Below are 26,496 nucleotides of genomic sequence, written 5' to 3'. Positions count from 1 at the left end.
AAACCTATGCTTATGCGAGGGACATTGATTGATCACATCATCCAACTTAGCCGATCCTGACATCCCAAGCCCCAATATCAACGACAACACCATATGCATGTGCAAATACAAAAGACTAGTGCTCGGGCCAAAGCAAAATCGCACATACCTCCATGATATCCTCCCTATCAATGGCCTATCATTGGCTCTATACCTCATGGATTGTTGAGAATCTTGTACACCAAGATTGTATCAACTAGGGTTTTACCACTATATCATAGCCTATTTATTTGATTTTCTTTTACACTTACTTTCTTCCAGACAATTGTATCATCACAAATGGTTCTAACTCATGGTCTCATAGGTCATTTGGCCTTTTGTAGACATTAATATATCATTTCATATACACACACATGCACACGCACACACCTCAAAAATGTTTTTCCCACTTGCATATGCAAGTTTTGCCAACAACCTAACAAAACAAATTCAGTATTATAAAATTAATTTTCAAAATATTAATTTTGAAAAAAAAAATTTATGGATCAAAAAAATAATCTAACTGGCCAACAATTAAATAGGCCTTGCCAATTTATCACCCAAGTAATCCTGAGCACTCATTAGCCTAGAGCTGGCATTAATTTATTTAAATAATGTGAATTCCCTAGCGTCACCACTGACACTAATGGCTAATTAAATGTTCTAGGCCAAGCTTTGACACTAGGTACCATCTAGTACCTACAATGCATAGCTTATTATAGTGTTTTCCTTTGGCACCAAAACTGATAAATCAAGGTCCTAGGTCCCACATCATGAAATAATCAACTTGCACCTCACATGTTAATCGAATGCTAAGCAAAGCATCAAAATTTCATATCCTCCTAATATCTACTAACAAAATCTTATTTGTAGAGGGTTGATATAAGCAGTAGCCTTTACTTTCGGCATTGTAACCAATGAAAATGCACTTGATAGCCTAGTCTTACAATTTATATCTTCATGGTTGTGGTACCAAAGCATATGCCAAACAACCAAAGACACGAATGTATGACACCACTAACTTTCAGCCATTCCCAGCTTCATAAGGTGCACATTCAGTCAATGCTTTAGTGGGACTGTAATTCAGCACATATATCGCATACATTATAGTATCAAGCCAAAACTATGGAGGCAACTTATTGTGTGAAAGCATACAACGTGCCATTTGCATCAAAGTCCGATTCTTTCTTTTAGCTACACCGTTTTGTCAAGATATATAAGGAATTCTACATTAATGTTTAATGCCCCTTTCAGCAAAAAGAGAGTTAAACTCTCATGACGTATTCCCCCTCTCGATGTATACGAAGTGTAATGAACTTGTATACAAAGCACAATGATTTTTGCCAAGTACACAACTCTCACGTACATTATGGGTAGGTGCTTTCAATAGAGGGAGATCAAGTATCATATTTTTGCTTCTCAAGTGCAGCAAACAGCCATAATTGGGATTATCAAATCGAACATGCCATGACTCTGTCATCCATAATGGTGGCATTAACATATATGCATTCACTAATGCTCTCCTCTCATATAAATCAAGCCAATATAGGCTATTGTATAATGTGCCAATAACAAGGGCATCCTCATTACTACGGTAATAAACACTACATCAATCCATGTGGAATTTAACCATAAAACCAACACATGCAATGGCTAAAACTGAAAGCAAGTTCTTCTTTATGCCAAGCACATACAAAACAAGAATTTATCCAATGCCTTGGATTGTATACCAAGCATTATTTGCACATACAATTCATTCCCCCTCTTATACATTTACACATGATATAAACAAGTCATAAAAGAATGTTATGTGCTTGGAGGCACCACTGTCAAAATACCATGTCTTGTTGTTTTCAGCCATTGATTAGCCATGTGCATGAGAAGAAAAGATTATACAAACAATGTACGGCCAAAGAATAAGATTGACCGATATCCAAACTTGCCAAATCTATTGTTACATACTTCGCACTCACTGAATTTTCAGCAACAATAATGCCTGCTTGCTTTCTTTTCTCACTAGCAAACCTCTTTCTACATTTCTCAATGATATGCCCCTTTTTCCTACAATAATTGCATCTCTTTTTCTTAGCACCCTCATCCTTGGTGGTTGAAGAGTCCATAGAAGAGGCTAATTTGTCCTTGCCATTGGAGTTTAATGGCTGCCATGACTTTCCTTTGCTCCTATGGCTGGCTGCAAATGCTTGATTTTTCATACTTATGCAATTCACCAGTGATTGTTTTTCTTGCAATAATAATGACACCAACGCATCAAATGTACATGCATTAGCATCTCTTTTTGCAAGCAAGCAAAGTATAGTGGCAAAACTCTGATAAGAGTCAAGTAGGCCAGCCAATACTATAGAAACAAGAAAAGCATCAAGACTAATCTCATCAATATTTGCAAGCTTTGTTACATCCTTAACACTTCTAATCTAAGTCTACACCAAATCACCCTCTGTCATGTGCTCCATCTCAAGTTGTTTGCAAAAATAGGATACACAAGCCTCATTGTGTACCTAATACAATGAAGCAAGTTTATCCCAAGCATCCTCGACCATGTGCATGACCAAATGTGCGGGATAACCTGTCTTTTGCATGACAATGCAATCAAAGCATGTACCTGAGCATCTCTCCCAACCAATATCATCAGTGGAAAGTGCAGCAAGAGGTGCAATGAAAGATCCACTCATAACGCTAGATGAACTCGATGAACCTACTATATCCCATGCAACAAGGCCTTTAGGTCTAACCTCTGAACCAAATATATAACCCCAAAGTTGTTTGGCAACCAAAACATGCTTCATCATGTATGCCCACATCGAGTAATTCAAGCCCTCCAATTTGTCGAAGTCCCCAAACATATTTAATAAGTCAATTTGACCCACCATTGCTTATTGTGTACAACTGAATTTTCACAACAGCGGCCACCAAATGTGTACCAGTGGGTATGTTGTGCACAATTGATAATGTTGAAAAAAAAATTACAGCTAACAAGGTTCCAATGTCCTTGAGTGTCAATGAAGAAGATAAAATTGGCTTTGAAGTCGATGGATTTGGACAAATCTCACAAAAGCCCCAAATTTTTATACTAAATTTAGGCGAAATTTGGGCTCGAATGTGAAAAGCCTCAAATTTTAGACATGAAATTGGATAATATTGCACACTGAACACAAAATCCCCAAAATTTTGGTGAAATTTAGAGGTTTTGGCCGAAAGCCCCGATGTTTTTGACGAAATTGAGTGGAAATTGATGTCTACTACAAAAATCACCAAATTTTGTGCCTACAAAGAGTCTGAGCACAATCAAGTGTTTGTGGGACTTAGAGACTGATTAAGGATTAATATTAAAAATATTTTTTAGCTCGTAAAGTGTTGAGGCTTTGGAAAAAAAAAAGTGGCACAAGCAACATCAAGTTGTTCGGCAAATCCATCGTGGTTGGGCATATTCAACATGGCACAACAAGCTGAACAAGAACGAACTATTTGGCAAAAAATTGCAAGCACAAATAAGTGTGACAAGTCCGTTGGTCTATGTCAAGCGCAAATGCATGTGATGAACAGGTTGCTAAAGGGTAGGTTGGTGACAAGTAGGACAGGCCCAGGTGGGTGATGAAGAAGTTGGGATTGGCTGCAATAAACTTGCAAATGGCAACAGTTTGTGGGGAGCAGTAAAAGCTATTTCAAGACAACGGTGGTTGAGGTGGCAGTGGCTTACAAGCTGAGCGGCAACCAATCACAATGAACAAGAAGAGAGAAGAGAGTGCTGGAAGGTCACATTCACTATGTGAGAATGATAATGAAGATGCAATCCCTAAGGTACTAAGGTACCACACCCACTGACAACTATCCACATGGGGAGAAAACCCTTCTCTAGCTAGAAGATAAAAAGTGCCTCTAGATAAGGGAGAGTTTGTTAGCAGATTAATCAGTTCATGGTTGAGTCTGGACTTGTGGCTGGCATTAGAGATTATTTAGGCATTTTATTTGCCATTTTTTATTGTGGATTGGCATTATTTGCAGCCAGTCGGCCAGCATTTAATGCTGGCCAACCAGTCATATTTTGGGCATTTATTTGTCCTGTTTTGAATCTTATCTTACGGCTCAGTTCTGTCCCCTTGTACACCTATTATGATGTTTGACCAAGAAAGGTTCTCTTCTTCTGTTCACAAACTCATGTTTATCATAGTTTGCTAATAAACAGATACAGAATGGAATATTTGTCCTGGAAGATACATGATATGGGAAGCACAAGATGAGTGTTGATAATACCTAGGAATGTGTCATAGGAATGAATCAAATATCAGTCTACCATACAAATATGTACTCAGTGTAGTTTGAAGGGATTCTACCGCTACGATAACAAAAGAAAGAAGGAATAAAAAGGCATCGTTCACTTCATAGAGGTATCAGTGTTAAGGGATGTAAAACCAGGTCAATCTAGTTCTTCATAACTGGCAATATTATGCAAAAGAATGCATGCACTTGCAGTACCAAACCGGTAAGCATCAAAGCTTTTCAAATCGATTTTCTAAAAGTAGAACTTGCAATACAGAATTCTATAGCGCTTTCATCTTAAAAGGTGGTCCTTCAACTCAACTTTAGGCAAACAATATTTCCAAACAATTAATTAAACCACAAAGATACAAGCAACCTTTGGTTCAGATATGGGCGAATCCCGGCCATTGCTTAAAGCCTTCTTATCTCCATCAGCTTCACTTGCACAATCAGTACAGTAGAAATGTTCCAACTTCTTGACTTGCTCAGGAGTAAGTTTCATGCATGATGGATGGAACCTGAGAAGCGCAATCTAAGCTTTAGAAACAACGAATGAGCTGAGATGTGCCAAGAGGAAGACAAACCAGATCAGTAAAATAATGAGCACAAGTTGCAGTAAAATCTGAGCTACAATAGAAAGAATAGCCTCATAAAAACCAAAAAGGGGGAAGAGGAGAAGACCAGAAAAGAATACCAGGCATTTCAAATGTATTCCAGGAGTTGAATTTTCAGAAAATATCACTCAACCATTCTTGCACCAAGCTTGCATACATGTCCTTAATAATTATAAAACTAGTCCACATGAGCTTCATTTTAATACAACTGTCAAGTTTGCAACATGTTTCTGATACACCATTACAAACAGAGGAGTGCTTGCTTGTTGGAGTCATATGATATAACCTAACATCTCTACCTCTGAGCCCACCAAGGTCTAGAGTTTAAACTTTTCTTAGATCGCCTTGGGCTTAGAATTTCTTGTTTTGGAGTTTTTGGGCCAGGCCTGTCTTTAGCCCACTTCACATTCTGGTCCCTGTGCAACAATCACTTTTGTGATTTTGGATGGGATGCCACATACATCTACTCTACAAAGAAATTATATATAAAATCAGCCTACACACATAAAATGTGCAACTTAAAGATAGATCATGGAAAGTACAAAGTTTCATGAAGAGTTTGGAAAACAATTGCAAGGCCATATAAGCGTTGAAACTACAGTCATGTAAAATCCAAGATACAAAAGGGCATCTGCCATGGCACATGCTATCACTCAATGTTCACAAAATGACTCAAAATGACAAAACTACAAATGACTGACTCATGACTCATGAGGACTCCTCATCAGGCCCGGATACATCAGGTGGAGAACCAGCCTCAAGGCTCACTAGAAGAGGCCTCAGATGGCTCACCAAAGTCGCCATATGACATTCCCACCATCATCACACTCAAGCTCTCTAATTGGAGCATCCTCTACTCAAGTTCTCTAATTGAAGAGGCATTGACATTGTGGAGAAGAATGAGAAGAAAGGAGGGGAGGAAGAGGGGTTTGAGAGAGAGAGAGAGAGAGAGAGAGAGAGGTAGGGTGATGAAGCTTGAATGGAGGCTTGAGCTCAAGAGAGGGAGATTGAAGAAGATAGAAGCTGATTTGTGTGTGAGGTGAGGAAGGAGAGATGAGGGAGAAGTGTGAAAGAGTAGACAAGGTTTGAAAGAAGAGACAACTTACAAGTTTGAAGTTACAACAACAAAAAAAAGTCATTTTTTTGAGAAAAAGCACCAACAATCTCTTTCTAATGGTCATTTTTTAAAAATACAATTCAAACACACGGAACCTGTACGGTACCATATGGGACAAACATACAATTCAGTACCGTACGAAACATAGTGTACGTGAATGTGTATGTATTGAGCAGACCTAAAACTCAAGAGTGAGACATTATCTGCAATTGCTTCAAGATGTAGCAACCACCCAAGTATTAGTACTCCAGATACTACAGCAATGCATACCGAGAGAAAAATGGCAGTCCTTCCTTGAGGATAGGTGCTTTTCAATCAAGAAGAGATTGTGTGCCCAGTGATGGACGTCTGAAAAATGGTACCATAAGAATGCTATTATGCATGTCATGCAGTGCACTTGGGCATACAAAGGATTTTGGCCTAGGTCAGTTGGTGTGAATCAAATCCTATGTAGAGGATTACATGCGTAAGTGCACCTAGTGCCAACTTCTTAAAGCTAAGAGATATGGGGAACCATTACAAAGCCTAGAAAAAATGTGATACATTACAAACTATGGATCAGTAACATGATTAAGCAACACCAATAGGGGGTCTGTTTGGAAAAGGCAAAGTTGAAAGCCTACTCCTACTAAGTTCATGAAGAGTTATGAATCGGGTCAACTCTTGGCAAAGCACTTGCATTAGCGCAACAAATACCCTAAAAACCTTATCAATGGTGAAAATCCTACACTCACTACATGATTTTGGCAGACAACCTTCCAAAGTTGGAAACTTGACTGAATGTGTGCTCTTCATAGCTAAAGATGGATGGAGAGACTGAGGGACAAACCTATTAGATGTCATTTTCTTGTCTCGTGTGTCCATCTTAGGACGACGGGGCTGCCACTCTTTTGGCTACTTTGCCTCTTTCCTATGCCATCCCTCACTTGGGTTGCATCCATATTAAGTGTACTTGCCCCTGTTAATACTAGTACTTTGTCATCTAATTGTGGGGACCTTAAACATGAGGCTCTTGTCCTTAAAATGGATGGGAGTGGCATCACTAGAAATGTTCTATCTTCATTCATGTTTCAACATTTCAAGGTTTCATTTTGCCTTTCATTTCATTGGCTACCTGGAGGTGTTAAAGTTTTGGATAATTAAAATTACTATATCTCAATAATATTAAAGGAAGAAAATAGATCCACAAAAATGAAAATGGTCATCCCACCTAGATCCTAGAGTCAAAAGTCTAAAGCCTAAAAAAACTATCAGTTTCACCTTCTCATTAGAAATTAGCATTCATGATTCACAAATCACAACGTACAAGCTATGACACACATATATATATATAGAAAATCCTAAGTAAAAGTGAAAAATAATGCTCAAAGTGGAATCCTTGTGGGGAGGTATTTGTTGCTCAAGAAGGTGGAAGCCCAAAGCAAAGGAGCTAGAGGAGAATCTAGAGGTGGAAGGGGATGGAAGGAAGAGGTGGAGACACACAAGGAGGTGATAGCACACAAAGATAAAGGTGTGGAAAAAACTTAAGAACCCCACGTGGTTTTTAAAAAGAGACCTTTCCTTTTCCCATTTCATGAAACTAAATATTTGGAATGTTTCAAGATTTTGCATTTTGCTAGAGCAACACGTGTTTTTTTATTATTATCAATGGGAAGCTGTCATTGTTGCTCCTCTTCACTATGGTGATGGCTACTGTAACATGTCAAGCTACAAAACTAGTGGATGCAATTTTACTACTCTCATTTGTGTTTATGCATTCATGTATTTTCCTCATCTACATGCTCATCAATTTGTGTTCTACTTCTGCAATGTGTCATTATGACATTGTGTCAATCAAACACCAACATGTTTGCTTATTCTTTCAAGCATTGAATTCTAAAATGTCTCATATTCTAACTTGTGTTTGTTGCTTTTGGGCTACATTTGCTCACTAAAGGGTGCACTTAAGGAGTCCTCATTGCCTTGAGTTTGCATGCTACACATAGGTGTGGATTGACATCAAAGGTGGCATCACTAACATCCTACCTCATTATTGGCATATCAATGCCTAATTGACCCCAGTGTACTAGGGCGGTTGCTTCATTCTTGGGCATTGAGAGTGAGCACCTGTAGCACTAGCTACAGCAGTCTTGGGTCAATGTATGACTAGGTGGAAATGCATCACTTGAGTAGGGCAATTAGGAAGTCCTTTAAAAAGGGCTCAATTGTACCACATTGGTATGTGATCATCACACTTGGACACTAGGTCCAAATGGTCATCATGTTTGCACACTAGGATGGTGTGAAACACACTCCAATGATGAATACTCGACCTCAAACTCTCATGTCTCAAGGACCGAGCCAAAGATAATGAGTTGGGGAATGTGATGTACTCTAATGAATCCCAAAACGCAACAAGACAGCCTTCGAAGGTGTCTAGTAACAGCAAATGCAACAAAGTGGAGCTGCATTAGTGTCAAACGAGCAACGACAAAGCAAAAAACTACAAAGGCAAATGTGGATAATGACATGGCAACCTAGTAGAAGTCCGAAACTGCAAAACACAGCTCCAAATGAAGGTGACTAGGATGGGTGAGAGCAGCAACAATAAAACACAGGCCTTGTTGACGTCCCTTGCAGTGGGCGACAATTGGATATTATCAAATGCAGGGTTTTTAGCAAGGAATAGCAATAGACACTGACTTTGGAGTGCAAACTGCAACTGGTAGGATGACAAGCAAGGTGAGGATTACTGGAAACAATCTAAATTAGTGGTGGAAGGCTAGGCAACAAGCACCTGAAGATGGAATATCATCGATGATAGAGAGCTCAAGCTAAGATATCCTCGAGTAACAAGGTGTGGACAGCAAGACTGCAACACCTACAAGCTGCAAAAACGAGATTGGCTGAAGGGAGGGCAACCTGTCTATTTAAAGAAAGTTTGGGGCCTCCCAAATTAGGGTTTGCATGTGGGACAAATACACTCTCTAGGATCATGTTTCTTTCAATAAAGTTTGGTAAAATTCATTAATTAGGCATGCTTTGGGGATATTTTAAAGAAGCTAATGCAAGTTTAGCACAACCACATTAGGCGCTTATGGTAGAGAGAAGTCAAATGTCTATTTCCTTAAGGCTTTCTACATAAGTATGGTTCATGTTGTGTCTCATGTGTAGTTTGGATCGTAGGAGAGGTTTCAACAATGACCTTGTTGCACATGGCACCCTATCCTATAATTGGCATATCGTTGCATGATTGGCCCCCATGTACTCCATAGAAGTCTCATTATGTGTGACTCATGCTGTCATTGCTTTTGGCTAGCGTTTATAGATGTCATCAACACATGCCTTCATTGGCAATTAATAATTTTGTTCATGGCAATCTTCACTTGTACTTTGCTTCTATTGTTTGAGTTTCCATATGTTGCATTTCATAGTGCTACATCATCTCACTTGCCAAGTACACCAATTGAGAGCTGCAAAGATGGCCTAGTGGTTCAAGCTTAAGTCTCATGATCATGAGGTTGCGGGTTCAAGTGTTGCTAATTGCATCACTTACCACTTCTTACATGGTATCAGATGTCCATGAACTTAATGCTGATTTTTGCTGTTGTAGGTCTGCCCTCATACTGCTGCAGTGCTGATCTAGCTTGTCCTAACTACTGCTGTCCAGGCAACACCTGTCAGCTACTGGTCATCCAATTTTCAGCCTCCGCAGCCTGCATTTTTCAGCCTTCAGCCATTTTGTGTTTTTGTGCTGCAATCTGCATTCAAGGTTCCTGCACTCTGTATGGGTACATTTTGTTAGAGAGTCATTCCCTGGACAGCAAGCTCTCTCTCTCTCTCTCTCTCTCTCTCTCTCTCTCTCTCTCTCTCAGTCTTGATCCTATGCTTCCGCATCACTGCACTCTGATATGGTATAAGAGCGGTGAAGTCAGACTGACTGACTGAAGAACCTACCTGAAGAGGAGCTTTCAGCGCGACACAAGGCTGCGTTTCCAGCATTCGAGGGCGAGCACAAGGGCTGCGCATCGGAACAAGGCTGAAGCGAGTGTGGGCGTGCGGGAAAGGAGTCCAGTTGGTGAATTTGCTGCAGGTTATTGCTGTTTGAAGGGGTGGAAGGCTGTGTTTTAGGTCTTCCACTGCAGATTTTACATTTTCATCGCCTCCGGTGGCTGGAGAAGGTTCGGGAAGCGGAGGAAAGAGCCCTAATCGGCTGCGTTTACACAGTCAAAGGGGGCTGATTTTGAATTTGTGCAGGCATTGCACGTGAACATGTCTACAGAGACTGATTTGGAGTTCCAAACGCCTGTCCTATCGGCTCTTCCATCAAATCAAAAGCTTGATGGTGACAATTACCACATCTAGCGCGTGATAATGTTAACCATTTTGGAGTCTTATGATTTGGCAAGTCTTGTGATGGAGGAGATTAACCGGCCCTCGATGAGGGATGAGTCCAAACTCTCTTCCAATGCTCGTGTGGAGTTGACCAAGGCCCAGTCTCATTGTTGGTACAAACTAAATGCCAATATTCGTTCTTTTCTTTTTCTGTCTTGTACTACAACCGTGATAGCTCACATCGAGCACTTGAAGGTGGCTCGAGAGATATGGCTGGAGCTCGACCAGATGTATAACCGGATGACCCTAATTAAGAGGGTTTCTTTGGAGGTGCAAGTGCGGACCTTGTCCGTGAATAAGTCTTCTTCACTTCGGGAACACATCAACAAGCTTCAAATGCAGGTTCAAAATGCGGGGAAGCCTATTTCCTCCAAAGACATGGCGATCACTTTATTGTCCCAATTGCCACCGCAATTCGGTACTTTTTATTCCGCTCTTATTGCATCAAGGCAGGAATCGACTCTTCGATGGGAAAAGCTGGTTCCTATGGTCTTGGACCAAGAGGAACAATTGAAGGGACAGAATGCTTCCAAATCGGAAGCTTTGGTTGGTCAAGCCTCTCAAAAGAAGAGGAAGGACCAAAAGAAGGAGAATGACAACAAATCCAAGAAGGGCAAGAAGAAGGAATCGACCTGCCATATTTGTGGTAAGACCAATCATTGGAAGAAGGATTGCCCCGACAAAGACAAGAAGGAACCAAGAAGAAGTTCGCCGATGGAATCGAGCTCATCCTCCATAGCTTGCTGCCAAACATCCTGTGCAAGAGCCTCCTCAATTGTAGTAGGCTCGAAATCTTGAAGAATCTCTGACATAAGACCATAGTTCACACAATGTGAACTATCCCACTGGGCCTGTAATCGAGCCGATATGCATGGACCGAGAGGAGTTGCAGGAAAGTGAGTAATACCTAAATCCTGCATGAGATGCTTGTACCAATGAGGAATTTGAATAGACTCTTGCTGTGAGGGAGACCAAGTAGCCTCCAAAGCCTACAAGACACTTGTCTAGGTAAGAGACTTTCCCTCGCTAAGGAAAGGGAGATCCTACTCATCTAAAGAAGGCTCCCCTACTAATGGCTGAGTAGCCCTCGAAGACTCTTAAAGAGAGATTAAAGGGGTAGAAGTACTTGGCAAAGAAGTCGTTGAATCCATCAAGGGTGGAAGGGAAGCTGGTGTAGAGGGTGAAGAGGGAGGAGGAATAGGAGGGGGAGGAGCCGAGGACGACAAAGCGTTGCTAAGAGGCAACCTAGACGGAAGGAGAGGTACTAAAGGTGGGGGGAGGGTGAGTTGATGACGAAGAATCACTTGCAAAAGAACCTTCAATGTGATCCTAAAGGCCGCATCCTCATCAAAGATCATATCCCTACTCACCTCAATCTTCCATGTCTGCGGGTCACACAGCCAGTATCCCTTTGTGGACATTCTATAGCCCACGAAGATGAGCTTCCTCAACTTTGAGTCAAGCTTCATCTTCCTCTTCTTCGTGTCCAAATGGACAAATGCATCACACCTAAAGATGCAACAATGAGACATGAAAGGCTTCTTACCAAAGAAAGCCTCATATGGAGTCACATCCTGTAAAGCAGAAGTCAAAGATCGGTTGCGGATGTGAACCACAGTAGCCACTGCCTCACCCCAAAGGGAATGAGAAAGACCCCTATACTCCAACATCAATTGCGCCATCTCCAGCATGGTCCAATTTGCACGCTCCACCACACCATTCTCTGAAGGTGTGTTCAGATGGATACACTCCATCCGAATGCCATGATCCCTGCAAAACTAAGAAAAGAGGTGAGAAGTAAACTTGCCATCATGATCTACTCATACGCCATGGATTTTGAAAGTAGTCTGCGTCTCCACAAACACCTTCCACTCGAAAAATTGGGAGTATGCCCCACTCTTATACTCCAAAAAATAAGGCCATACATGACTAAAGTCGTCGACAATCACCATCAAATAATTGGCCTTCCCAAGGGAGGCTGTAACCAACCTTCCTTCCGTGGATGGGTGGTAAATCCTTGATTACAACTTAATTACAGCAAAAAACAATTAATGCAAATCTGAAAATACAAATTTACCTATTGATCTTGGACCATGCACACCCAATTGGCCCCAAAATTAGCGCCCCTTTTGGTATTTCTTTAGCTTTATTGAAGAAAAAGTTGATTTACAATGGGATTCTCCCGATCCCCTTCGCAATCCAAACTCCCCTTGCTATCCAAAGTGACCAGCAAGTCTTCAATCTATTTTGCACCTTGATTCGGGCACTTAATTGGCCTTCACCCACTTCATAGACAATGGAAATGCCCCAAATTCAATGGTTGGCTAGTCCTCCACCTGAATTTAGCTGAAATTCACCTTCAGCCCTGAGAAATCCAAGTCTTGGAGCTTCCAATTTCTGGCATGCTTCCTGAGGCTGCTGCTAAACCCTAATTTCTGCTGTAAATTAGGGTTTACAGTAGCGAAATTTGCAATTTCTCAACATCCAAGGATCCAAATGCTGAGATCTTCAGCGCAAGGCTGTGAAATGGTTGGGAGATGAGAGAGAAAGCTGTAGAGAGAGAAAATTCAAAGTTTCTTCGCAAAGAACTGAAGAAAATCTGTCATTTACTGCTACTGCCCCTGTCTCAACAGCTTATAGATGCAAAAATGAAGAAAATCAATCATTTTCTTCGCAAAGAACTGAAGAAAATCTGTCATTTACTGCTATTGCCCTGTCTCAACAGCTTGTAGATGCAATAACTGAAGAAAATCAATCATTTATTGCTGCTGCCCTGTCTGAACAGCCTATAGATGCTGTCACTTGCTGTTGATTGGTCTTCTCCAGCCCCTAGCTGCCTCAGAAGGTCCTCCAATGGCTGCAAATAAGACCAACAGCATCTCCTCCCTCTCTCTTGCAGGTTGAATACACTAAAAATGCCTCTCTCCAACCTCTAAAGACGTTTTTCAATCTTGCATGGGCATTTTTTACAAGTGGCAGCCTTCCCAAATGGTTTTTCTAGCCTTATCCATAATTAAATATTAATTTTCAGTCTTTAATTACTGAAAATTAATCTAATAATTATTTCGGTGCCCAAAAAAATAATCTAACTGGCCAATAATTAAATTGGCTAGGCAATTTTCATTCCCGAGTGTCTCTGTGCCATCTTTAACCATCACACTGGCATTAGGTACCATTAAACGCCACTTCTCTAGTGTCACCAACTGACACTTATGGCCAAATGAATGACCTAGGCCAAGAATTGACACCAGATACCACTAGGTATCTATGCAACATAACTTATAGCAACTTTTGCCCTTGACATCCCGTGATTTTCTCAGGTCTCGGGCTCGTAAATTTACTTTAACCCCAATTACACCTCACATGTGCAACATTTACTTAACCATGTGATTAAAAATTAATCTACATGTTAAGTGAGGTTTCAAAAATACATGTCCTCATGGCAAAGGCCATGCCCATAGGTCCGCAAAAGTGGGTATGCATCAACTCTAGTAGTGCAAAAGCCCTCCTAATGGCAACCTTGGGATGTGGTTGCCGATGTGGCTTGCCCCTCAAGCAGCTAGGGCACAAAGTGTGAAGAGGAGGAAAATCAAGAAGTTCCTCCACCATCTTATTCCAAGAAGCCCGCCAAATCGCATCGAGGTTCAGATGACCATAACAAGCATGCCAAAGCAACCCAAGCTCGTGAGAAGACCTTGGGGCTAAGGCTATGAGTGTATAGAGCCCACCCTCTAATGTACCTATACAAAGAGCTGCACCTACAGAAGCATCCTCCACAATAACTACATCCTGAGTAAAGGCAACTCCAGAACCTAGTTGTGTCGAAAAACCATGAACAGACATGAGGTTAAACCCCAAATATGTACATAAAGAACTCTGGCGGAAGAAGACTTCGTCAGGTAATAAAGGAATAGTCCCCACTCCTCAAACGGGAACAGTAGAGTTGTCGCCAATGGTAACAATGCCCCCTCTTAAACAAATGTCCTGAAGCCAATCCTGTCTATAGGTCATGTGAGAAGAAGCCCAACTATCCACGAGCCAAGGCTTCTCTTGTGCAAAAGAACCAAGAGCTGTATCCTCCTCGGCAAAGGCATGCACAAAGACGGACTCTAAGTCATAGCTAGGATCGCCTTCAAATCCTTCTCATTTGGCTTCAAATGGGAATACTTCTACCAACACTTCTCCTCGAGGTGAGTGCTCTTTCCACAATGTGGACCCTTGGGCTTCTTCTCCTTAGAATCCTTCTTGTCCTTGGTCTTCTCCTTCTTCCCTCCACCTGTACCTATAGTAGATGCCTTGGTGGAGCCAGAGCCACTGGTCCCCACCTCTTTGAATCGCTCATCATGCTCCAAGACAAGCAATGAAAGCTCCTCCCATAAGAGTTTCTTGTGGGTCCTCGAGCGATAAGATTGGTGTAGAAAACATCAAACCAAGGAGATGGCAACTGAGTCAAGAGAATCATAGCCATATTCTCAAAAGAGATCTTTCGTCCAAGAGTGGCAAGCTCATCTCTCATATCCTCCATCTTTGAGATATGCCCCTTCATAGAAGGAGAGTCATCAAGACTAAGCATCTGCAAAATCTTCTCAAGGGAAATCTTGTGGGCAAAGGTCTTGTGTTGATACAAAGAAACAAGCTTACTCCACACTTCTACTGCAATCCTGAACCTGCAAATATGCATAAGAACAAAGACTTGCAAACTCACAAAGAGAAAGGCCTCACTCTAGAGTTGAGTCAATCCCATAAGGCTGCACAGTCCATGGAGGGCCCATTGGTGGGATCCTCTTGGGGACATAGAATAGGTGAAGAAGAGAGTCCCAAAGATCAAAGGTGTCAAGTATGCACCCCACCTTGCACAAGCACAACGAATAGTTGAAACCATCAAGTTTGTCTTCTTTGGGCAAAGAAGAGATAATAGGAACCTGAATAGAGGGTATCAAAGAAGGTATCTTCACATCTGACGAAGCCTTCACTTCAAATGGGGCCCACTATGAAAGATGAGCAGAAGAGGGACGAATTCTAGGAGACTCCTCCCATCGAAACTCTCAATAATCAGGTCTCCGCTCAGAAGAGTGGTGAGACAAAAACTCCTCGTCTAAGTCATCAAAGCCTTGAAACTCACAATGTCGTGCCACTACGCAGACACAGTGTGAAAAACTCTAGAGTGCATCATCATCCGACTTTCTTATTAATGTAGAGAGTCAATGTGATCTGAGTCGTTAGTGCTAGTGTCCGTGGCATGGATTGTCCAAAAATACTAGATTTTTGAATAGTTTTAGCCTCTTTTTTATATTATTTATTGTAAAAATCCTAAAAAGTTAGAAAAGCTTCTAGATTAGGATGGCATGCAAAAAGCAAGTGGCTTTTTCAGCCAGTTTTGGGATTTTTCATAAAAAAGAAAGATGGGCGAAATCGCGCACATCACGATTGCATTTGACAAGTTGAAAACTGCACTTTGAACTGGAAGAGGAAGGAGGAGTGATCTGGGAGATCCCTGACCAGGTGTCAAGTGTTCTCTAGTTTTACCCGCCTTTCGAACCCAACTGAGCCATCAGATTTAGGTTCTGAGTAGCAGAGAGAAAGCTGTTGGTTGATACTCATTTTTGGTCTACGAAGGAGACACAGGAGATCTAATGCCTGAAGATTGCTTCTGAGTAGTGCCAAACAAGGGATTTCAAGTTCTGTCAATACATATTGATTTGATTCATTGTGCTTTGTCTTTATTGTGTTTACCTCTTGTGTATTATTTTCCTTCTCTTTCATCTTCTATCTCTACTTCCTTCTACCTCTGATCCCCAGTGGATACGACCTATCGACAAAAACCCCCCTGACAACGGTAAGACATCTTCTAAATTTGCAATTGCCCAAAAATGCTACATTTTGATGGAAAAAGATGAAGGAAGAAATACTGCACTAACTAAAGATGAATGCCGACTATAATGATGAAGACTGATTAGTCCCTGCATGCAGCCCAAGAAGTCAATCAGGTGTGGGAGGTGTGCTATACATAGCCACCTCCACCAAAAATTGGCCCGAATGCTTACAGGAGTATGTCCTAAATCTGGCCGACTGCAGCAAATGAAGGTACAACTGCAATAAATGCAGTCCAATTGCATAGAAAAAATGGAAAAATGATGACAATCTCTCCCAAGCAATTGTGGACTAGAAAGGTAGTAGCAGCAAGTGTCAACAAACTGATAGACCATGGAAATGCACAAAAAAAAGTGCCTAAAACAAAAGAAATGCACTCTAGAATGCTACAGCTCTCATGTCTCCATTAAACTCTGACAGGAGCTCACAACCAGGAGATGACAGACTGACATGACTAAAATAGGCAAGCTAACATATTCTTCTCTAGTTTCAAGAGAAGATATGATTGACATCAACATCAAGTTCTCTCCGAGGCACCTAGGCAATGGCTTGATCACCCACTGCTTGGATGTCCACAATCCTATTCAAATGGTCATTGTTTTATGTCCTACAAAAGTCATTATCATTGTATTGTTTTATTATACCACATCACCCACAATCTAAGAGAGTGTTAGCAAATTAGTTAGCTCATGAGTGAGTTTATGTGTGGTTTAGTGGCTAGGCACAAAAGTTTATTTTGTGCACTTTTCTAGTGCTTGTTTTAGAGTATTCGGCCATTATTTGATGGTCGACCATCTTTTACTATTATTCTATTTGCTAGTTGACTTGATCTAGATAATAGCAGTCTTTATACCTATTTATTCAATTGTTCCCTCATTTATTCATCATTTGCACATCCAGTTGGAGAGGAAGCCACCACTAGTACCCACACAACCAATGACCCACTGCAATATGTGCTTGTCTCATGTCTTGGTATATAGATTCCATTTTTTTAGCATATCTCTAAGTTCTCCCTATGCAAAGTTCTTTTGTTTCTCCTCTCATGGTCTCTCTTTCTTCTCTCATGTAGTGCAATCTATTACTAGCATTCTATGCTTCCATCACTGCACACATTTCTAACACCTAGACAATTTGCCAAGACTAACGATGATGTAGGCAACAATGGAGACAATGAAACACAATCCTAATGAGCAAGATGACATGAATAAATCCAAGCAAAAAAACACAGAGTAGAAGCCAAAAAACAATAACGCAACTAGCAAAAGATGTTGTAGTGTGAGGAAATCAACCAGATGTCCTCCAAATGCTGAAAATGCAAGTTGAGATTATAAAAATGCAACTACAGTAGGTCAAGGAGATGGCAAACAATAGGTGGCAGCCTCCAAATGATGAGAATGGCAGCAGCAAGATGACGTTTGCATATGTTGACACTGTCCTCTAGGCAACAAAGGAGATGGGCAATGGCTGATGGCCAACATGTCTGACAATGGATAATTCGAGATGGATGTCCACAACATGTCCTTCTATAGGGGATTCTTGGGCATTTATTATATTGATAAGTAACAATGCCCTTTTTCAAAAATAAAGCTTTTAGCGATTGTTTTAATGGAGCAAAATTAGGCATTAATACGTATTAGTTTTTTGTTATGCATGCAATTATTGTAGTGGCTCACATAATTAACCCTCCAAATAACTAAACCCAATGTCCAAACCTAAACTTTGACCTCTTGCCCAAATTTAATAATTTTGTCCAAAGTTTTGCACTAAGGTTCAAAAAGTCCCAATTAATCAGAAGTGCACTTTGCACCTACAAATTAAGTAATTACTTAATTTTGTGGCTTTTATCTATTGAACCTTTGCTACTAATGGGCCTATCCATATCCCCAAAACTAATGCATTGTCATACCTGCCCAAAAAGCTAGTTCATTAGTTGATCACATGTTAATCTTGTAGAAACTTGAAAAAACCAATCTTGATGGCGTTGGCACACAAGAAGAAAAAGGTCAAGGGTAGAGTTTCATGTAGCTACTTGGTGAAGTTTCAAAACTATGCACTGACTTATGAGAAGTGGATAGAGGAGGTTGACTTAGCAAATTTATCCCAATGGAAATCGCTTTGTCTTAATGCTTTTTAGTCACATAGTTACCAAGTGTGAAAGGCATGATATCATACAACACTAAATGGTACCTTAAGATTTTAAAACGTACAATACAATGAATGTATATTCTGTTTTTAAATTAAATCTGGACTACAAATCATAAAACACATGCTTAAAACCAATATAAAAAATACCACTAGAGGATCATATGAGTACAAGGAACGACTTATATCCAATGCAAACCATTTTCAATAACATCGAAATTTGAAAGGAATACAAAAAGGGGCACTAATCTTTGGGGTGAATTGGTGTCTTTGTGCTGAGTACGAGCGCTGTAACTCCCATCTGTGAATAATTTAACTTTTCTATTTTTTTGTTAATGCTGCAATAAGAGCTTGCAGCTCAAGGTTTGCTGCCCTTTGAGTTATCAAAGGCTTGTTTCATTGCCCCCTGTGGTCCTTTTTATAGAGTTTGTTTGGACTTTTGTCCTACCAAATCCTAAACATAGGAAATAAATAAAAATTTCCTTTTTGGGGCGTTACTACAGTCAAATAAATTGGCTACTAATTGAGGATTTAACTACAGGCTTGACATTACCCACTTTATTCTTAGGCCTTGAAGACTTGCCAAGCTCAAACTATTCAATTAGTTGTTTGCACCTTATTTAGAGAAACATTCAACTGGGTAACATATTATTGCACATATGTCTTGCAAGTTACATCCTAATCTTCTTCCCAATATACTAAGGGCTGCCATCATACCAACCATATTCGTCACTTTTGCAATTCATTGCCTTCATTAGCTCCTTATGATTTCGGCATAATTTTACTCTTTCCTGACCTCCATATGCACATCTAACAAGATCCAAATATAAAGGCTATAAAAGAGATTGTAGGCAATCCCACAACATCATTAGAGATATCTCCCTCACACAAATTCACGTGTCATGAGTGTGCAACAACAATGCTGATACACAAATCCTCATAACCATCATCAATTATCATCTCCTCTTTGAAAAGAGAAAGGGCCATATCCCTTGCATCAACAAGCTAAAAAGATTACATCCACAATAATTGTCCTTCTAATAGTGCCAATGTACTTCCTATTTCAGGGGAAAAAAAACATAAGCTGAGACATGATTTTTATTTCCTGTCTAGATCAATGTATCTACCACATACTAGAGAATTATCATCCAACTCAGATGTGTCAATGTCCTTCACGTATACATTGTGTGAATGCATGTCATAAATGTGTCCAAGTGTAGGCAATTGATCACTCTGTAGATTAACCCTAGCAGTCAACTTGTGTGAATAATGTCTCTAGTTGCGCTTCAGAGACCAGCATTTCCATGTCCAAGGGGATGGCATGCCGTCTCTAGTTGCACTTCAAAGACCAGCACTTCCATGTCCAAGGTCATGCTCATCCCCATCAATTGATGTTTCCCCAATTTCCATCCTGCATAGCCGTCAGAACTTCTGCCTTGTGCTGCATTCATCACACTCAATTGGTTCAGTCTCACTACAGTCATCCCTTTTACCGGCAATGTGCAGGATATGCACTTTTGCTGTTTTAGCTAATTTCAGGTGGAAGGTTTCATTGCAGCTATAGACTCACATTGCTAGTGTTGATCAAGTCCAACTGCATGCTTACTGACCTCGGCTATGCCTCTAACAATTACATCTTTCATAAAAACAAATTTGCTGTTTGCTGTTTAATCTAAAGTTTGTGTTTCTACTCATCTTCTCCACCACATAAGGTTTATGCATCATGTTGCCTTCAGCCTTGGATTTCAGGGAAGTCATCATCCACAGTCAATGCAGTTCCACAAGTGACAAAAGCAATTGTGTACATTCACATGAGATTCCTTGCATTTCATCTCCAACATTTAAAAGCATCGAGCTTCAATCCCATCAGAGTACAATGCATGATTGTTCTTAGTGCAAGCATGGAGGGTCTTCGTGAGGGCTACCTCAGTAATCAAGCTAACTCAAATAGTTCAAGGTGCCGGGTAAAGGGAGGTTTCAGAAATGGGGGGGGTGGTTTTCCCATGCATGTTTTCTCCCTTCCTGCTATGCCAAAGCCTGAACTCCTCTAAATTGCTCCTACATTGCTAAATGCTAATACCACAAGTTCATCTCATGTAACATACAAGAAACTGCATGTCCAGTAAATTTGGTATTAGCCTGATTATAAAGTCAACATTGCTCCAACAAGATATCCAAGCAATACATTTGTCAGTAACATTTTGGGAATTTATGAAACTTCTTGCTGGAAACATTAGCTGCTAAGAGGACTATCAAAGTACCCCCTATCTCAAATGAGAATCTCTTAGAAACATGTTACATTATGATAATTGACTCTCTCAAGAAGGCCACAAGTTCATGCCATCAGCTTGGCAACACATTCAGAGTTGTCTTCCAAAAGAACCAAATAATAGCATGACAATATTTTAGACAGGTTTTGGATTGCAACCAACATAGAAATAATCTTAGTCCTGAATATGTCGAGACCACTTCCTTCTGGAAAGATATGTCTTCGAATTGGAAAGTTTGTATAAGTTCTTGAGCTATAAGCAAATGATTTGAGGACTTTTTACAGAACATTTTGCGATCAGTGTCCTAGGAAGCAAAACTAGTGCAGCCTACTTCTCCCCTGCACATGACATCACAGGTCATTGGTCCTGTACAGGAATGGAGTGCAAACAGTGATCAGGTCCCAACAAACAAAATGAAAAGGAGGGAGAGCTTGGAGAGTTGGGCCTAAGAGTGCAAGAACTACATCCAAATAAGAACGAACGATTGATCAATTGATGGAGGAGAATGTGACCACTTCCCACAGTCGGCTGCACTCAGTTTGATTTCTGCTGATAATTAAGTATATAAGTATCAGCACAATTATATTTTGACACTAGTACACTGTTGACCACACGTGAGCTACAAGAAGACAAGAAACTAGGAAAGCTAAAGAAATTTAGGTTTGCTTTGTTTAAATATTTCAAACTGTGAATTTTTGCCATGGATTACTGGCAAGGGCAGTGCAAGTGATTCAATGGTAATCTGCTGCAATAAAGAAGGCCGCTGAGATTTAATGAATAAAAATAATCGCCGAAGAAACAGAGTCAATCGTGACTTACCAGTCCTTACATTCCTCGCACTGCACCATCAAGTCATCCGGATTGTATGGCATCTCACATTTACAGTACCTACAAGTATCTTTAAAGTTTAATTCCTGCTATCCTAACATTAAAAAGAAGCTGCCATGCGATATAATCAAAAAGGAACATCATGAATCATTCACTTACACAGCAACGCGGTCAGGTGTAAATGCTCCAGTGGATGCTTTATATTCAAAACGGCAGAAATAGTCATCCGAATCCACATTCTCTAATTTGGTGTAGCTTTTGAAAGTGTGCACAGTGCATTTCCCCTCGATGGTGTCCGCACTTTGCCTATCAATATGATCCGACAAAAACACCTCCTTGGCGCCATGAAACTGCCTTCTGCCACCTATCGACTCTTCTGGCCGGTAATACCATCGCACCTCCACCTTCACATTGCTCCTCCCATCCGCCCACATCTTCTCGACCCTAGCAACATAAGGCGGCTTGTCGGGCTCCTGGTTGCGCATCAGCACAGTGTCTCCAACTGCAACATATCACATCAATCGGAGGCTGCAGGTGATCAACCGAAAGCCTAAAAAAGGGAAAAGACTTTCATTCTCTGACTCTGCACATTGAGGGTGTACAAGCTGCAGATGACCAACCGAAAGCCTAAAACAGGGAAAACACTTTCATTCTCTGATTCTGATAGCACTTCTTCTTTAGAAACATAAAATGCTATAACCCTTTTTTGTTATAAATCGGGCAATGCCGTGAAATTTTTGGTGCAGGAGGTATCTTGGCAGGCATGGCTACAAAGGCATTGTTTTTACATGTGCAGCTTACGATCGCTTTCTGCTTATCCTCGTTTTACATAACGGCGCAATGCTGTAAAATTTGGGAGCAGGACGTACCCTTGACAACTTTGTTGGTGCCTTTGATGGTGTATGTGTCCACGTTTTTCTTTGGAGCTTTGGTCTTGGCCATGGAGAGACGGAGAAAGCAAAGGAACAGGAAGCTTGGCACGGAAAAGGAAAATTTTCGACCCGGAGCGGGGACGGGGGCGGGGGCGGGGGCGGGGGGCGGAAGCTGAGGAATGTAACAGGGATGGCGATGAAAGACGAAGAAGAAAGAACACACGAGGCTGAGACAGGAGCTTCACATAAAATTTAGAAGGGGAGGGAGAAGATGAGAATTGTAGACAGACTGACAGAAAGGGTGCAAGGTCATCGTGATGGCTATCATGGGGCTTGACGAAACGCGATTGAACATAGGACCTTGCAGGCAGGCACAGACACAGACCGACACAGAGAGAGAGAGAGAGAGAGACAAAAACCCTTGGATTCGGGAGTGTTCTGTGGCTGCTTGCTTTGTCAGTCAGAGAGAGTGCAGCACAACACGGCCAGCTCCCCTTAAGGCACCTTCACACACTCGGGCGAAACCCCGCGCCCTTATAGTGTCTTACTTCACGGTCGGGGACCCAACAGCATCTCATCATCATTGCCTTGTGCGGCTATCGTTGCACTTGTAGCTTGCTATGTCCCTCTCCACTCTTTTGCTCTCAAGCATAGTTTGTGGGTTTAGAGTGAAAATAGAAGTTGCACCTAGCATTTGTATTCGTGTGCCAAAAGCTGAATTTGTTTGCAAACCAAAGTTACGGTCTCCGCGTCGACACAGAAGAATAGTTGCAATGTGCACATGGAGCTACACAGAAACGAAAAAAACATTAATCGAAGGACATGTTTGCGTGAACGCCCTCTTAATGGCACTTGCAATTCCAAGTATCAGACAATTCTCTCACATCATCCCTCACACACACACACACACCCCCCCCCCCCCCTAGACACACACCTTGAGAGGCAAAAGATAGTTGTTGTTGCTAGTCACATGAACTACGACTGTTCTAGCTTCAAATCAGGTACTATCTATATGGTGTGAAGGGGATAACAACCAAGGTGGTCCACCGACATTCACCATATACTTGGTAGTTTTTATTTGAAAAATGTAACCTCTTTCTCACTATGAGATTTTGTGTCATGCAATCTTTGTCTTACTACAAGGCCCCAAAGCATCCTCCAGTATTAATGCACGATAGTTCATGTGTATATACGTGTATTTTTTATCAAATTGCAATGTCTAAATGTTTTGCAATAAAGTGAATACCTAAGATTTGTTAACTACTTTTGCTTGTCACTTGGTTTGAAAAGTCAACAATCTATTTTGTGAATAGTTCACTAATAACGCACACACACACACACACACTCTCTCTCTCTCTCTCTCTCTCTCTCTCTCTCTCTCTCTCTCTCTCTCTCTCTCTCTCTCTCTCTCTCTCTCTCTCTCTCTCTCTCTCTCTCTCTCTCTCTCTCTCTCTCTCTCTCTCTCTCTCTCTCTCTCTCTCTCTCTCATTAATAGCAATTTCTCTCTCTCAAGTCCCTCTCTAAGACAACTCAAATCACTACAAAGATACTGACTAGGTCTGACACAAGCACTCAAACTCCAATGAAATGAAGCCATGCACGCACTATTTCCAATAATCTGGGAAAGAAAAAGAATTGCTAGATTTAAATAAAACATAGCAATTATGGAAGAATGCACAAGTGCACATATATAATGATGGGCAATTTTATACAAACTGCAAATCATATCAATACAAGATAGTGTTGCTCAAGCATACAACAAGGCATGGTGGCATATATATGGAAGCTACTAATCCATCCTATGTGTTATGCAATAACAATAATAAAACCAATATATCCTACGTGCTATGCAACAAGAATCATGCTTATGGAGCATGCTCATTTGTGCAAGTCATGCATCATCATCTTTGTCATGGACACAACATCGATGTGACAATCATCCACGATATGCAATGGATTGGATGGTGGCTTAGTAATTGATGCTACTCCCATCTTGTGCACCAACACTTTAGATCAACTTAACCATGAAACAATCATGCAAAAAACCATCTCGATCAATCAAAACATAATTGTTGATTGTGACACTTTCTACTTATATAAGTGACAAATGAAACAATTACCTCATGTTGGTCAAGGCACCTAAGAAGCGTGAGAGCAGGTAATAGAAAGTTTACTGAGAGGTTTTGATGTAGATTTAGAAGGCTAAGCATGAAGAGAAAACCACTTTTGGATACAACAAAGAATCTTAATAACTTGGCCAATTAGAATACCAATAAACATGCAAATATGGTAAGAATGATCTCCTTTCCATAAAACAACCCAAGGTGTTGAGTACCACTTCTTGGTTATACATAAGCCTACTCATCCGTGAGAGTGCAAACCAAATGTTAGACAATGGCATCAAAGTAGTATCTAGCATCATGAAGACTTAACTTTGAACCTCTATAGGAGTAGCAATGGGCTCGCAATCCTCAAAATCAAATCTCTACAACAATGTCTCAACATATTTTGTTTGGCACATAGCAATGCCTCCAACACACTACTTAAACTAAATGCCCAAATACTAATACAATAGGCCCAACTTGACATGTCAAAGGTCAAATTCAAATCAACTTAAAAATTAGCAATGTATACCTCATCAAGATTAATAAGCAACATATTATTGACATAAACCACAATGATTAGAGATGGAGCATTCACATTCTTGACATGCAATATGCTCTCAAATGGAGTATTTGGAAAACCATATGCAATCAAGTATGCATATATTTTCTCATACCAAGCCTAAGTGCATGTTATATACCATTCAATGTCTCTTCAAATTTGCACACTTTTTTTCCTCCCCTTTTTGAATTAAATTAGGAGATTGAAACATGCATGCTTCCTTGAGCAAGTTACTATTCAAAAAATGCAGTTTTAATGTCCACTCGAAGTACATTCCAACCATTATCGAGCATTAATGCACAAAACTTTTGAATTGTTGTCATATGTGATAAGTGAGAGCAAAGGTTTCATCAAATTCAATGCCTTTTTGTTGAGCATAATCGTTTGCCACAAATCTGGCCTTAGAGCAATCAACACTACCATCTAGCTTACATTTCAACTTGTAAACCCACGTAGTACCAATGGCCTTTTTGCCAAGTCACACAAGACTCGAGTTCCATTCTTGACAATAACACGATACTCATATCACATAACAAACATCCAATTGGCTCATCCTCATTGCACATACTAGAAAAAAGACCAATGCATTTGATTTATTACAAAAGTTATGTCCAATTTGTTGGGGGTAAAGGCGCCTCGCCTAGCCGCTCGTGTATTAATACAGTGATAGTCACCACCACTGCACACTGCAGGTGGTGGGCGCCCATCACCGTCACTTTATTATTTATTCTTTTAGTAACAGTTTGAATAAAGGAAGGCCCGATCACACATTGTGACTGTTGGAGTTTCCATTTCTTGTCTCTCTCTTTCTTGCTCTTGCTCTCCCGCCATAGCTCTCGAGTGCAAGCTTCGATCCTTCTCACCTTTCAACTGGTATCAGAGCACGACTTCCCGACTCTTGAGCTTGGCTCGTGGCATTCTCAGCTTCCCATTAACTCCCCACTCACATTAGGTCTCCTTCCCGGCAGCCATAGCTCATTCTCTTGAGCTCCCGTCACTCCTCGGCTTCCCGAGCTTCTTCTCGGCCTATTGAGGCACCATCATGGCATTGACATTGAGGTATTGCTTCATTATTTCAGAGTTTTACTTCAGTCCACAGGTCTAGGTAAACATGGTTTTCATAGGTTGTGGGCAGCCATAGCTCACACCTCTAGGAGCTTCCTTCACCTGGATCTTGCTTCCAGCCTATCAAGGCTTGCTGAGGCTTGGTGTAGGCCTTCTTTGGCCCCCATTTGTGCCCCCTTTGGGCCCCATTTTTGATACGTGGGACAACAAACCCCCTAGCCAGCTCACGTTTTTTTTGCGCTTGTTTCAAAATCTGGCCCAAAAATCACTCTTTTTGTCATATCTCGGGCATTTGGAACCCAATTCAGGCAAGGTAAGAGTCTCACTTGGGGTTTTGGCATGCTCCAGATGCGATGGTGATGTTGAATTTGCCAAATTCTGATCAC

The 26,496-nt window shown here is 40.9% G+C and overlaps 1 protein-coding gene across 6 annotated transcripts in view; it reads right to left on the bottom strand.

Annotated features, from left to right (window-relative positions):
• Positions 1-22,913, bottom strand: part of LOC148017173 (chromatin remodeling protein EBS-like) — a 51,858-nt gene extending 28,945 nt beyond the window's left edge. For 2 of the 6 annotated variants that reach the window (XR_015687927.1, XM_087663286.1), the window contains exons 1-4: positions 22,379-22,910; positions 21,669-22,011; positions 21,501-21,569; positions 4,670-4,811 (exon numbers count right to left, since the gene is read on the bottom strand). Coding sequence is in view for 5 of the 6 variants with exons in the window: in XM_087663286.1 (XP_087519412.1) it covers positions 4,670-4,811; positions 21,501-21,569; positions 21,669-22,011; positions 22,379-22,451 (627 nt within the window). In the remaining variant the exon portion in view is untranslated. Of the gene's footprint in view, positions 1-4,669; positions 4,812-21,500; positions 21,570-21,668; positions 22,060-22,378 lie in introns of all 6 variants that reach the window. The other 4 variants (XM_087663285.1, XM_087663284.1, XM_087663288.1 and 1 more) reach the window with 4 other exon arrangements.
• Between the last annotated feature and the right edge of the window lie 3,583 nt (positions 22,914-26,496).

This window comes from Lygodium microphyllum, chromosome 22 (assembly GCF_053477565.2).
Source record: "Lygodium microphyllum isolate KBCC chromosome 22, Lygodium_microphyllum_v1.1.10, whole genome shotgun sequence".
NCBI lineage: Eukaryota > Viridiplantae > Streptophyta > Polypodiopsida > Schizaeales > Lygodiaceae > Lygodium > Lygodium microphyllum.
Note: the sequence above shows the minus strand (reverse complement) of the source record. Positions and strands in the feature narration are given on the sequence as shown.